Source organism: Ylistrum balloti, unplaced genomic scaffold (genome assembly GCF_031769215.1).
Source record: "Ylistrum balloti isolate Yb309-2 unplaced genomic scaffold, AGI_CSIRO_Ybal_v1 Utg370416, whole genome shotgun sequence".
Classification (NCBI taxonomy): Eukaryota; Metazoa; Mollusca; class Bivalvia; order Pectinida; family Pectinidae; genus Ylistrum; species Ylistrum balloti.
Window position 1 is genome coordinate 1,426,197 of NW_026782282.1, and position 15,985 is coordinate 1,442,181.

A 15,985-nucleotide genomic window follows, 5' to 3' on the forward strand; every position below is an offset into this window, starting at 1 on the left:
ATTTATTTATCATGTTTTTGTTGAGGTACTGTTTGCTCTTTTTGTCTATGTCTGTCACAAATTGTCAAATGTGTTCACATGGCGTGGCGTTCAATTGTCATTCATTTCTGTCGGTGGCACCATGTTTGTTTCTATAATTTATTGTAGCAGGGCTCATTTTTTCCTGTGATAATCGAAACGAAACAAATTAAAATAAAAGTGTATATATGTTTTCTTCTATTCGTTATTTCATATTAATCGCTTAGGATAGCATGCAGCGGCGGGCTTCTCGCATTATGTTTAATGAGGTTGTGCCGACTACTACAAGAAAACCTCGCCTTAAAGTTACCCTGATTGTTCACGGGACGATATATCCAGCAAAACCTCTTAACGCTAACATTAACATCAATTAATATCTAATCTTAGATAAAACTGTATATCAGAAAAGGTTAACTACCAAAGTGAAATAAACGAAGGGGTCAAAATACAGTTTATCTGAAAACATTTTGCTATGGTTTCGAAAACATGACTGTGTGCATTTTCTGATTTTATCACAAAATTACAGGCGTAACAGTGTACCATCATCGCATATGTTTGTTACAAACACTAGTAATATTACTAGTTTTCATTAGAGGATGTTTTCATTTTTTTCCACTTTGACCTCGCATCATACTTCAATATTATTGTTACGTCATAAAAGAAGGAGTTGCATAGTCATTTCCAATTGTTTCATCTCCGTTACTATATATAATCATGCATTTAACAAAGTATCTAAACAAGGTTATAGATAGAATATTACATCTGTTTTCACTGTATAGGGAATTTATGAAACTCGTCACGATATTTTTTATTATAAGAGATTCGCTTGAAAAAGCTAAAAACACATTTACACAATCTAATTTGAATGGTTACGTATTTTAAGATAACCTATATATGATAGACCAACCATGCCTTATGTCCTGTCCACTCTGTCAACGGTCTTCGTATAAATCGTTCATATTGTCTCATCGTTTTATCGATTTGAAGCTTGAATTAAAAATGCGGTAACTGATCAGCACATTTTCATTAACTTTTTTCTGTAATGCCTTCATTAACGTAATTAAAGATGTCGTTGCGTTGAAAAGAGCTTAATGTAAAAGTTCACAAAAAAAGACTGAAATATATCCTTTGAAGATATTTTAATGTTGTATATAAGAATACTTAATTCAATGACAAAACATTCGGAAAGGGCATTTATACAAAGCAGTGGTAATGTTGAATAAGGTGAAGGGGGAGTAATTCAGTTCAGGAAAGTATGAAAATCTCTACATACATACATACCGCTGCACATTTACATGGGAACAGATGCGCCGTTTCCTGCATGCATGAATACAAAATATCTAACGAGAAAGTCATACCATTCATACTACAGCACACACACAGTTATAACATATAGCCAAATATGCAGAAGAAAAATTGGTCAAATATTCACCACTTACGTGTTATGAATGTAAATCGTCCTTAGAATACCGCGGTCATTCTATGTGCAATTAATATCTAAAATTAACTGGAATTAAAATTATTGTTGACTTACATATATTAATGTTTTGCTTCACGGAACACGTCAAAAACACGTGTTAAGTGAGAAATTTGACCTACAGGTCGGTGTTTAGAGTGTGACGTTAGCTAACATTTCCCCTAGGTTTCAACAATGTAGCCCACCTCCCCTAACGTCACTGACGAAACCTTGAAGGACGAAACAGATGCAGTTTTACTCATTATGTGGTTGAATATACGGTATCCTATTATAATTTTATATAGAAATCCAGGTATTCACTTGTTTCCTTTGTATATTTTATTTGTCATTTTCGATAATATCTTTAAACTTTACATAGCTGAAAGTACCGTCTGCTTCAAAAGTATAGTGTAGGTATAGGGAATTAGGTAGAAGAATTTCTTTGTAATATCTTAAAAACGTTTATACTTTAGCAGGAATTAAAGATATTTGAGGTAATACTAGATTCAAAGAATGCCAATTTTTCATCCTTATTTTATAAAGCTGGTGGTATAGACGATCAATACAAAAAGCTAACTTATGACATATATATTGTGAAATAGACATTGAAATTATTACATAATTCTATTTCATGGATTAAACAGACAACAAGAACGACAACTACATATGAATACTGTATTTATGAGTCACCAGGGACTATTATATTGAGATGCAGATATAAAAGCAAGGGTACGGAGCAACAATGATGGCAGTTAAAATTGTATCTATTCGCGGCAACCTGACCCAACGTAAACAACAATACTTCTAATGGGCTTATAGACAACACTGCACGAAATACATAATTGACAATTGCTTATTAAGTGTTCTAAATTTGCACAATGTTCAAAAAATTACCAATAATCATTGATGAAAAGATCAAAAGGCATGTACATGTACATATGTACGAGTCACTGACGTCATCAGGACAAAACACCTGCAAATAAACTCATAATATAGTTATACAAAGGCAAAGAATGTTTTCCAAGTTATGATAATTTCATCAGGTGTTTTCAAATATATCTACCAAATATAGGATCTTTCTGATATGAAAACTATAAGAAAGAAATGACATCCATAAGGCTAGATTGTCAATATCATTCTGACATTTCCTCTTCCCGACGGGCAGTAGCTGACAAGAAGACGTTGCAGAATTACAAATATGAAAAAAATATCTATAATGTAAAATACTTCTAGATATCAATTTTGAGCTTCAAGTATGCACCAAGGATGTTTCATAAAAATCCCTTTAATTCATATATGACCACACCAAATCAAATGGTAATACATTGAACTAATATCATCAAGCATTTGACAACAAAGATACCTTATGTGAGTATTTAGAAAATGTATTACGTAACTGCTTTAAACGTTATTTCAGATGGTTAGACTTTTTATTGTTTTAAAGAATGAAATATACACTTGTGAAATATGGATACCATAAAAATAACATAAACGAGAAAAAAGTCTGAACACTCTTGTATAACTTCCATGCAAAATACATCAAATCCACAAAATTATCAACTATTGAGTGATACATTTGCAGTATTTCAAAATGATATATTATGTATAATAAACATGGACAAAACTGGATTTGGATGTTGTTCGCCTATTATCCTTTTGAAGTCTTCTGGTGGTGTTGGTGGTGTTGATGGTGCTGAGCATTGTGATGATGATGATGATGATGATGATTATGATGTCTGCGGATTTTTAGAGATGCCGAGAATTTCTGCTTCCTGAAAGTAGATATGTTTTACAATAATAAAAATCAAAACTGACTTATAACTTAAGGAATGAGTACTAAACAAAATTAGTAAGATTTACCAAAAGAATCAATATAGAAAATATGAAAAAACAGATTTATTATTAGGAACTTATTCCTATATCTCACCTCAAAATAGCATAACATTTGATAAACAAACATTTTTCCTCTTAAGGATTCTACAATGAAAACGTAATTGTTATTGATGCAAAGATCTATTTAACTCTACTGTACTCACCTTAGAAAGCAAACGAAAGAAACTATAATGATAATGATAACAAGGCCCATCCCTACTGCCCCTCCAACCACCGGCCCCATCATGGGTTCGAACCCACTGGAAACTCTCACTGGAAAGAAAATAAAACGAAACAATATTTAAATTGTAACGAAAAATATCCAAGTCATATAGTAAGTAGGTCTAAGGTTAAAGCTTCCTATCAACATTAAATGCTGGAAAACAAAATAATTTAAAGAGGCACCAGAATAGTCAAAGAGACAACTCTTTACCTCACGGTCTACAGAAATTTGTTATAACACTATGATAAGATAGATTTTGATACCACCTTATACAAATACTGATTCAGCTCAATAACACCTGATTTCATCGTGTCGTTTTCCTCTCATTTTACATCTAAATTATGAAAAATTATGCTACTTTTAGTTTGTTTTTTTTCATTTACAAGGGTTTTGCCTTCAGTTCGCAACATAATATTTTGCATTGATGGTTTCTGGACAACAGAATCAGTGAAATATTAAATTGCTATATGGTACATTTGCGAAACAATGCTTTTATTTCTGTGGGTTTTTTTATTCAAATTTAGACGTTGTTGATGACATGTAAATATTGATATGTAAACTATGATAAAAAATTATACTTAAATATCATTTTATTTCGCTTTTTTTCCCGTAGCAATTATAACTAAATCATCTTGACTAAATTTTTGGGATATTTCTTTTTCACAATAAATACTGTGATCCGATTTGATCTACCTTTAAATGATGTATTTTGTTTGAAATGTTTATCACAAAATTTGTAACATACCTGTAGCCAAAGTTTTAGCTTTTACAACAATTTATTCTCTTACCTAGCATGGGTGGTCAGCCATATGATAAAGTTACGTGTTAACTGCTTCATGAAAGCAATAGTAAAACGTTACTTTTTATGAAAGATGACGTATATGACCCTAGATAGAATAATAGATCGTAGACCAGTCACGGCGTCTATGTAACTGCTATAGTAAAGTTTACGTCTGACACACGCCCTGAGAAATATGTTTAAGATTCACATTTACACAAGGAATAATATATACCGAGTCTTTTCTGAGAAATGAGGTCAACCAAGATTCATCATACAGTGAGGTGTCAACGGGGAATAGAAACTGCTATGCTTATGGTACAGCTATAAACGAATGGTTTGATATTCATTTATGCGTGAACCTTGTCAGAACAGCCCTGTTAGTGTCACGTGTTGGTGATAGCAAGTCTCGTCTTGACAAAGGCCATTTCAATATGATAAACACGTTTCCTTATCTGATATTACAGTGTAAACAACTTGGACATTCTTAAGAAGTGTTTGTGTCATATTTTATCGTTAACGAGTCATTAATGTTTCTTAACTGTTTTTGATTTGATTAGAACATTATCAGTTTTCTGGTTTGTCCTTTTCAGCATCTGTTAAATATATGCACAGGTACGTAACTGAAATTTGCATTCATATTTTAAAACCATCATGCAATTACATTTAACGATGATGCCCTCCCGAAATAGCAGTTATTCAAATATCTAAATGCCATTCACATCAAATCAACAGATCGCGTTTAAGTGGGTTAATGTAATTGACACCAAATACAAAATCTTTATTGTTTGTGCTGTCTTTTGTTTTCAGTGATGTATGCTATAGAGGAGAATTAATTTCTTTTTGTTTTTTATCTTTCCCTTTTGTTTATTAATATGTCTGTAAGGACTAATGTATTGTGCATTCTGCATTGTACATGTATTAATCACGTAATGCCTCCCTGTACATAAAGTGTTATATCTTTCAGCAGTGTATTGATCAAATTGAGGACATGTTTCACTGCTATATAAATCAGCAATAAACTTGTTATTTATTTACTTATTCATTTATTGATTTATTTACTTATTTATTAATTTATTTATTTACGTTTGTGTCAGCTTACAGTTGTTTTCGGGCTTCTCGTTTCAAGCAATTAATTTTCATCGGTATTTTATCATATTCTAATTTGGTTTTCTTTTTGTGTACATTACATTAATGTAATTGACCCAGATTTGTATGTAACAGCTTTAGTTAATCTCTCAAAAGAAAAGTTTCATCTTTGTATTCTATTCCAATTTCATGATATTTCTTCTCGCACTTGCAATTAAAACAAGTTTGTGTAACAATTTTTCTACAGTAGAATAGATAAAGTTTATATTGATCATAATAATGTGAATGTTGTAATTTTGTATTCTAAAGTCAAAATAGGTGGATATCTTTCAGACTCGGTACCTCTTACCTGCAAGAAAATTTCATGTTATTTCTTATTATCCTTTTGTGTTCAATTCATACCGGAAATTCTTGTTGTACAAATTGTATTTGATAAAATAATTTTTCTTACCTTTGTCATTTTAAAATTTATTCATTTTTTGTATTGAATTGATAATATTTTTGTCAGTTATTAGACTGTTGTCAATCACGGTAAAACATCAAAACCTTGTATTCTTTAACATTTCATCCCAATTTGTGACAGTGACGAAGTGAAGTATAAGCAATTTGAAAAACAAAGCATTGCACCTGGCATAGACGACATTTAATTTTACGTATAAATTTTATATCGCTTTCATTTAGAGGGACTACATTTTTTAGAAAGGTTCTCAATGAAAAGTACGTCAACAAGTTAGAATACCTTATGTATAATACCCTGATTGGTACAATGATTATGAATTGTAAAATATCAATGTAATTTCAAAATATTCTTGCAATGTCAGGTTAAAAATATACGATGAATGGGGTATTGAAATCAGATCTTGTCATTGTTTCTATCTAGTCAATGCTGCTATTCGGAATATATAACAATTTTTTTACAAAGGGGAGTAACTCTTCACCAAGTAAAATGTTTTATTTTGCTGTACTTTTAAATAAAAGATGGAATTAATCACTGCTGTATTAATGCTGATTATCACAATAGTTTACATACCATCACAGTGAAGACCTGTCCAGCCTTTTATGCAACCGGACAAGCACTGACCATTCTCCTGGCTACATTTATCAAGCTTGCATCTTTTGCAATGGGTATCACATGTTCCGCCGTAAAGCCCTGGATTACACCCATTTAAACAATGCCCTGAAGTTCGATTGCAGTATATCTGGTCTGATTTGCACTCTTCCATTTTTGACGTGCATTGTTTACACCCTTGTTCACATGTGTTTTCACACTCGTCCCCCCAAAATCCAGAATTGCATATACGGCATACACCTGAAGTTTCGTTACATTGTGCACAGTGGTCATTACATCTGGTCAAACAACGTTTTCCATGCCATCCTTGCAGACACCCACGAAGACAGTTGCCGGTTATGTTGTCACACTTTCTTTCTGTGCCAACACAGTGATCACTGCAAGACTGACATCCACTAGCACTTGGGTACCACCCTTCAGAACACATCAGGCAGGTTTCCGATCCCGTACTATTAAATTCGCACCATGTGCAATGAGATATACTACACTTCGTACTACACCCAGACATCGCCACGCTTCTAGGTGTAGTACCGCACCCATCAGAACATTTGCCTACACGCTCGCATGTTGCTTGTCCCTGTTCACACTTGGAGCAAGGACAACAAGAATACATATACGGGAACCAGCCCTTCTCACATGATTTGCACCGTACTGTATTCACATTTGTTGCATATTCAGTGCATTTTGAATTTGAACATTCACATGACTTCTCTTCAATTTCATATGCATCACCACAACTTTCACAATGGATTTCCTCAGTAAAATCATCATAGAAACACGACTTGCATTTGTTTGGACAGTCGTATTGACACAGAAGTCCAGCTTTTCCAGGCGAACATTCCAGACAAGATTCTGTGGAATCGCATGAAAGACACCCAGGTGGACACCGCGTACTACAAAAATCTCCAAACCAGCCCTGCTTACATCCAATGTCACATATACCAGTATTCAACTGGCATCTTTCTTCTTCACAGTTTTTGCATGCGTCAGTGCAATTGGCTCCTACGTACCCCTTTTCACAGATTAAGCAAGCTCCACTCGTTATATTGCATAGTTTACAGTTATCTGGACATTGGTTTTCACACTGGATTCCCCAGTAACCAAGGTCACACGTTTTACAAATACCCTGATCATTATCACATATCGTACACGTTTCATTGCACTTGGAGTCGCAGTGATGGTTATGCCATCCTTCGTTACACCCATTTAAGCATACACCTGTCTCGTTGTTACAGGGATTGCCGTCCCCAGCACAGTTTTCACTGCAGGAGTAACACCCCTCTTCGTTGGGATACCAACCGTCTTCACAAAGAGTACAAATCTTGGCATTACCTCTCGTTAACTGACAAAGAGTGCAATGCTCATCACCGCAGGGTAAGTCACAGCCGGACACTGTGGAGTAAAACCCGGGCTCACATCCTTTAGTACATCCTTGCATGCTGTGACAATTTTCATTTCCTCCCTTGCAATGAGAGCATGGGCAACATGTACCCAAGTATTCTACGGTGCCATTTTTGCATTTATTGCATGCACTTTTATCTCCCATCGTGGCAAACTCCAGACACATGTCATCGCGACATGTGCAGTCCTTGGCCGGAAGTTTCAATCCAGATGTACACTCCGTACATGACACTTGTTCGGACGTAGGATCATACATACATTTACTACAGACGCTTGGACATTTGATATCACATTTTATGCCAGCTAGCCCAGGATGACATATTGAACACGTGTCTTTGTCGTTGCAAATGGAACAGTTTTCTAGGCATCTGTCTTTGCATCTGGCACCGAACCAACCTTCTTCACACTCGTAAACGCATTCACCGGATATCCGTCCGCAGTGTCGTTGCCAACAATGTCCACATGTCTCTGTGCAGTTAATACCATAATAACCTTCATTACAGGATCGACATTCTCCTGTATTCATATCACAAGAGATACAATTGTCAGGGCAGTCTTTAGTACACTCCGGGCCCCAGCGAGCTGCCTTGCATTTTACACAGGCTCCTCCATTATTTTCACAAGCAAGACATTTTTCCTCACAAGCGAGGTCACAAAACTCACCATACCAACCACGGGAGCATTCAATACATTCACCATTTGATCGGTTACACCAAGCACAATTTTCATCACAATCGAACTGGCATAGATCACCGTAAAACCCACGAAGACAGTCATCACAGACACCAGACTCTGGATTACAACCCGTCAAACAGCGCTCACTGCACGTTGAGTCTGTCAAACATGCATTAATGTCTCGAGTTAATGGCACTTTTAATTAGTTAAGTATAAAGTAATGGATCGAGTTAATGGCAACTTCAGTCGGTTAAAATTTACATTAATTGAGGAAATGACCATTACAATAACAGATATTTACATAATAGACAAAATTGCTTTACACAAACAATACGAATATATAACCGTTAATGACAGGATACAGTATTTAATATATGCACGCGATAACTTAATGCTTATGACATGATTTAGCACACTGCGTTTATGCATCAAAACTCTACACATATTTGCGCATAGACTTAAGTTCCTTTAATTAAAGATATATTAATTCTAATGAAAACCAACCCAAATTTAGTTCTCACTACTGCAAACTCCCAAATCTAGTTTTCACTACTGGAAAATCCCAAATCTAGTTCTCACTACTAAAATAACTACCATATCTAGTTCTCACTACTGAAAAAAACCAAATCTAGTTCTAACTGCTGGAAAATCCCAAATCAAGTTATCACTACTAGAAAATCCCAAATCTACATTTGTAATTCTAACTACTGAAAAATCCCAAATCTACATTTGTAATTCTAACTACTGGAAAATCCCAAATCTACTTCTAACCACTGGGAAAATAGAGAAATGTTGTTCCAGCAAATTAGAAAAAAAACTATATAGTATAATATTCTACCTTTTATATCAACAACCTCTCTGATATCTGCGTTTACAATATTATCATTACTCTGTGGAGAGATAAGAAATAAATGAACTCGAATAATGACCTTATCCCAAATTTCTGGGTTTTTCGAGATTGCATATCACCAACAAAAATGATATATCGAAATAACCGCTACGAAATCATTCAAAATTTCAGTATATGGTGAACAACAGAATTTGTAGTAATGTAACACCAAAATACTTACCCGGCGATTGCAAAGACCAGGAATGAGACTCCACTCCGTAAGTAAGCCAGACAGTCATCAGGAACAAAACAGTAAGACACCTTGATGCCATCTTTTCATACATGAAACCTGGATCCGTATTTTAAGCATGCGACGAGAGGGTCTAAAGTCACAATAAGGTGTGTTTCTTTAAGTACGACATACCATTGTGGTTTGCGCGCATCCTTTGGCAACAATTTGTCCGTGTCTACTGCTCCCTTTGAAAGACACAATTTTGACAATCCACGTCGGGGCTATTGTCTTACGTTAATTATTCTTAGTTTGCATAACATATCTAGACAGCGTTACTGACCTATCTCCGGTTGTTTCCGTAATAAATTTCATTATCCTCTGGCAACGAATTTAAATACTGTCCACCGTAATGAAATTGTGTTTCTTACTTAATGTCCGCCCACGTCTGCTATAAAAATACGATATAAATAACATATATTCATATGGAAATGTATACAGGTCTTCTTATCTTCGACCGTTTAATTAACAGCTTGATTTAATAAACATTATTTAAAAAGCAATGAAGTGTGTGTTTCAAGTATGAGATTGACGGCCTCCCGTAAAAGCTAACAACTACCTTGAGGTCAAAGGTGAGTTTGTCTCGATGATGAACTTCTGGCTTCTATTTGTCACCTCTGTACAGGTGTTTACCTAGGCTTAAAAAATATGTTTCCTCAAAGTCGTATCTTGTGTCGTATCGTAAATCACATCGTTCGACAGCATGATTTGACAAAAAAATATTTACGACTTTAAAACATGTTTTTTCATTATGCAAATTCACTGATAAAGGTTTACATATATTTCTGTTGAGATAGTCACATACTTTTAAAATTAGTTATGTAAATTTCTTTTCTTTGTGGATAAGTAATGAATTGTTTTTAAAAATAACTATACTTAGAACTAATAATTTAAAAATGTATTTGAAATTCAATTCTCAAAAAACAAGATGGAATCCAATTGTTTTCAAATATTCATTGAACGACATTTTGAACAATACTGCTTTTATGAAACGTCCTTAAAAACACCTTAAACTGACACCTGCCGCCGCCATATCAAAACAGGCAAACATTACATGAAGTTTGATGTAATGAAAATATGATGAAGATTAATGTTTCCTCGACTCACAAACCCGTCCTTGTGTATCACGCCCAAGCTAAAATTAAAACCTACTAATTAAGGAAGTATTGTCTAGGGGACGAATTGGTCAAAGTGTTGATGGGACCACGTGATACATGGAACGTGGTTTCAGAAGAAAAGATGCATTGCTAATGGTATTGTTTGGTGATAGAAATTGTTTTTGTCTGATGTGAACCCATACGAGACGATGCTTTGGTATTTAAGGCGCAAGGGGGCCTATGGAGATGTGCTAGTCTTTGTCCTTTTTTCTTAAACATGGTCCTGCATAATAAGCTTTAGCAGAACACAGTAAATCGGAATGTAAGGAATGCTACAACTTATTCAACGAGATAAGAATATACATGCATCACTTTAAAATTTAATGTATTTTACAGCAATTGAAAAACAATTTTTTAAGCTTATATTAATCAATCTTGTTAGCCCCGATAGAAGCGTACGAGAAGTCTTACTGTGAGAGGAAACCGGAGTACCCAGTGAAAACCCATGTGGCCAGGCAGGTGACCACATTACTTTTCACGTCTGTTCCGGGAATCGAACCCCGCACGTCTAGGTTAAAGGTGAGTGCGTTACATCTGCGCCACCAGATCACCATTCAGTATAACGGTAACTGTACATAGCTTTTTGTGACATAATTATTGCTGACAAACATGTATCGTAATGTGAAACCTCGTCGAATATTTCTTATGTAAACAGAATCGTAATTCAGACTTGAAATAATTGAAACTTGGGCAAAACTACAAACAAATGAAGGAAAGACATACTAAGACCATAAAAATATACAAAGATAGTAAATGTTCCGAAAGGGTTCTACTCGGAACTCTTTGCAAGGCATGCAAACCCTTTGACACAAAGTAAATAAATGCAGGTGAACAATTAATTGTGATTTAAGATGTGACTACCTTTCCAACACAAAGAATGATTTTATATATAAAAAAACATTGTTGAAACTGGAAATGGTATTTATTCATATGTTTTTTTAAATAAACGTACATTTTACTTAAGCACATAAAACATATGACAAAATACTGATTGTCTATTTTATGAGTATAGTTAAAAACAGAACCAACACATGATATTCTAAGTATCAAGTTTAAAATATATATGATTGTATATACCATCTGCAGTTTTACTGATGTCGCCTATTGGAAATTTTTTTCTTAATTCTATATATCAGATGAGACATCCACGAAACTACGTAAAGAGTTGGTAAACTGCATTATACAGACAATCATTGATGTAATGTTTTCACAAGACGACGAATATTGCATAAAAAATCTGACAATAAATAAATCAATTCATAAATGTAAACTACCCGTGTTCACCAATAAATCTGTTCATGAATATGTTTTGAATGACGTTACAAGTCATTTAGATAATTTATTATAATTCATAACGGCACTCGCGGTTTTTTGTTGATTATTTTTCATTCTTAAACGAAATTACAATTTTTGAAAAAAAAAAATTAGTTTTGCTCTCCAATTTATGTGCAGATCAAAATTCCGTTTTTTGAACGATTCAGACTTTTCATGTGTTTTTTCAATGTTTTTATATCAAGTGGTTCGTATACTCTCAATCGAAACCGTGACATTTTACCAGGTTTTGTAAAACGCATTTAAGACGCAGGCTAACTGTAAATACAACAGTCATTAAACATATATGATGTACAGTATCTATTTTCAATTTGGCTACATGATAATATACAAAACTTTCAGCAATTCTTCAGACACAAAATAACCAATATACACCAGCTACAACAAATGTCAAGTTATGTTCGTAATTGCATTTAGATGTAACTGTCGGAACAATCAAAGCATTTAATGGTCGTAGCAATAAACATTTTGTTATTATAGCAATCAAATTATCACTTATAGCTATTATAGCAATTATATCATTGAAATGTTGCTTTTGTAGCATTTATGTCAATAAAATGTTGCTTTTGTAGCATTTATGTCAATAAAATGTTGCTTTTGTAGCATTTATGGCAATAAAATGTTGCTTTTGTAGCATTAATGTCAATAAAATGTTGCTTTTTTAGCATTAATGTCATGAAAATGTTGTTATATCACAATTCTGTTAGTAGGATGTTGTTATTATAGCTATCATGTCATTAAAATGTTGTTATTATAGCTATCATGTCATTAAAATGTTGTTATTATAGCTATCATGTCATTAAAATGTTGCAATTGTAGCCATTATGTAATTTAAATGTTGTTATAGCTATTATGTCATTAAAATGTTGTTATTATAGCTATTATGTCATTAAAATGTTGTTATTATAGCTATTATGTCATTAAAATGTTGTTATTATAGCCATTATGTAATTTAAATGTTGTTATTATAGCTATTATGTCATTAAAATGTTGTTATTATAGCTATTATGTCATTAAAATGTTGTTAATATAGCTATTATGTCATTAAAATGTTATTATAGCCATTATGTAATTTAAATGTTGTTATTATAGCTATTATGTCATTAAAATGTTGTTATTATAGCTATTATGTCATTAAAATGTTGTTATTATAGCTATTATGTCATTAAAATGTTGTTATTATAGCCATTATGTAATTAAAATGTTGTTATTATAGCTATTATGTCATTAAAATGTTGTTATTATAGCTATTATGTCATTAAAATGTTGTTATTATAGCCATTATGTAATTAAAATGTTGTTATTATAGCCATTATGTCATTAAAATGTTGTTATTATAGCTATTATGTCATTAAAATGTTGTTATTATAGCTATCATGTCATTAAAATGTTGTTATTATAGCTATTATGTCATGAAAATGTTGTTATTATAGCTATTATGTCATGAAAATGTTGTTATTATAGCTATCATGTCATTAAAATGTTGCGATTGTAGCCATTATGTAATTAAAATGTTGTTATTATAGCTATTATATCATTGAAATGTTGCTTTTGTAACCATTTTGTCATAAAAATGTTGTTATTATAACTAATATGTCATTAACATGTTGTTTTTGGTAGCAACCAACACTGCGAACGGACATTATAGATATGGACATAATACACTATCGCAATCCTTATTTCAAAACAAGTAAATATCAACAACAATATGAAATACTTCTCACAAAGCCGCCTACGACGTAATCAGTCACAAACACGTTATGCACATGTACTTAAATCAATTCATTAATTTAATTTATGTGATGGTGAGTCGAGTTATTAGTAAAATTGGGATTCGCAACGATGTTGACACAGTATATATGGTTGTTTGGAAATAGATTTTCTAAACCCGTCAGCCCTAGTGGCAAAACCATCGTAATTATTTCGTGTATATTTTTGTGGTAAACAGGAATATTGATGTCGACTTAAAAACAAATATGAAACACGTGCATGACTATCGTAATTATTTCGACTTAACAGGAAAATAAAACTCTATTAGAAGACTGGCTAGGTTAGGGGACTGATTTTACAACTCCCTATTTCAGTTCACATCCATTAATTTGATCTAAACGTGATAGTTTTTATTTCCTTTTATGAATTTCCATTTCTTAAGAGTAACATACCTGCTTCCAAAATCAAAGGTGATTCCGAGTCGCATCGATGTCAGTATTTAATAATTTTAGAAAATTTTGTTGATAAAAAATATGGGATCATTATGTGTTCCCTCTCATGATCTCATAGCAAAACGTCTTCTTTTAATGTGCGACATGAATCTACAAACGTAGATGTGTTCGATGCTCAAACTTAATTTATTTGGGATGAACGATTTGAGACAATACTTACCTCCTTGGATTTATCAAGGTTTAAATGGCGAATGTCATCGCTTAAACAAAAAACCCTTATACTTCCGAATAAATCTGGTCTTATTATCTTTTGATCGGGTCAGTTGTGCCTATAGAATGTTTCCTTTTCTTCAGAGCTTCATACAGTTTAGAGGTTTGTAAAGAATATCAATATGGCAATTTCCTCTGGGTAGAAAAAATAAAATGGGTATTTTTTCAATAGCATACAAAACTACGTTTATTGAAACTTAATTTTAAGTTTTAATTTTAAGTAAAACTTTTATTTCAGTTTTGATAACTGCATACAACTATAAAATCACATGAATATATAAATATTCATAACTACCTGAAGTGAAGGTTTACGAACATATTGTGAAAATGTTCATATTTTTTCATATTTCGTTTAAGAACTATTCATAATCACAAATACATATTTCATACTCGCGAAGTTTAGAGTAAAAGCTACATGAGTTCGCATTTAAATTAAACTTAAATGTATTTCAGCTCAAATACTTTTTTACATTAAGTTTAAAACAAAGTTACCATTTAAAAAGAATCCGGAACTACAAACCATGATGCTTTTTACTTTAGGTGCATGTAATATATCACAGTTACTTTAGCATATTAACAAATATCAATGCTATAACATCAGCCAACACCGATTGGTATCTTCTGTAAGGCTTTGTTATGTCGAAGTTGTAATAAAGAAAACGAATAACATACAAGACTAAAATAAATATAAATACGTAAAAATTTGTATCTCTTTCCTCTAAATACACATTTGAGATATCAAGGCTTGCAACAATAGCTTGTACCTGTATTTATAGTGGAATGACAATGTGTTACAAACATATATATTAAAAGCATTACTTCATTAAATGTTATATATACATGTATGTACTAAAAAGCTTAATGAACATAAATTTTGAACAAGTCAGCAGTACATCAGAATCTGTGTCTAAAGTTTACTATACTCACACTCTCGATAAGCTTTATTTTGATTGCTACACGCTTGGCAGTATAACATTTGTCTAATTCCAAACATAACATGAAAAATTAATTGCAATTATATTATAATTTGCTGAGACAGTGTCAATATAAGTATTCAGTTCAAGTTTTATTCGCATTTAATATACCAGTTAGAGTTACCTTTCCTGAAACGAACTCTCTAAATTTAAATGATACATTCTTTCAAGTATTGGTTACTAGTGTTCAACCACAAATACAAATTTACTGAGTATCCCAAGCAAAACATTGCTTTACAATGTACTCTATAAACAATTCATACAAAATGTATTAAATTACATTCACATACTGACACTACACAGCTCTCTCTCTCTCTCTCTCTCTCTCTCTCTCTCTCTCTCTCTCTCTCTCTCTCTCTCTCTCTCTCTCTCTCTCTCTCTCTCTCTCTCT

At 32.9% G+C, this 15,985-nt stretch overlaps 1 protein-coding gene across 1 annotated transcript; it reads right to left on the minus strand.

Moving 5' to 3' along the window:
- Nucleotides 1-3,122: 3,122 nt before the first annotated feature.
- On the minus strand, nucleotides 3,123-9,742 carry LOC132554577 (multiple epidermal growth factor-like domains protein 6). The gene is made up of 4 exons (XM_060218903.1): nucleotides 9,652-9,742; nucleotides 6,467-8,740; nucleotides 3,511-3,619; nucleotides 3,123-3,246 (listed from the first exon to the last, which is right to left on the minus strand). The coding sequence occupies exons 1-4, from the start codon at nucleotides 9,740-9,742 to the stop codon at nucleotides 3,123-3,125; spliced, it is 2,598 nt and encodes an 865-aa protein (XP_060074886.1).
- Between the last annotated feature and the right edge of the window lie 6,243 nt (nucleotides 9,743-15,985).

Excerpts from the sequence above, each read along its gene's own strand:
- LOC132554577 (XM_060218903.1), bottom strand. The coding sequence starts at position 9,742 with ATGGCATCAAGGTGTCTTACTGTTTTGTTCCTGATGACTGTCTGGCTT. Across the intron at positions 8,741-9,651 it reads CTGGTCTTTGCAATCGCCGG|ACTCAACGTGCAGTGAGCGC; the intron begins GTAAGTATTTTG and ends CATGTTTGACAG. Across the intron at positions 3,620-6,466 it reads GACAGGTCTTCACTGTGATG|TGAGAGTTTCCAGTGGGTTC; the intron begins GTATGTAAACTA and ends TTTTCTTTCCAG.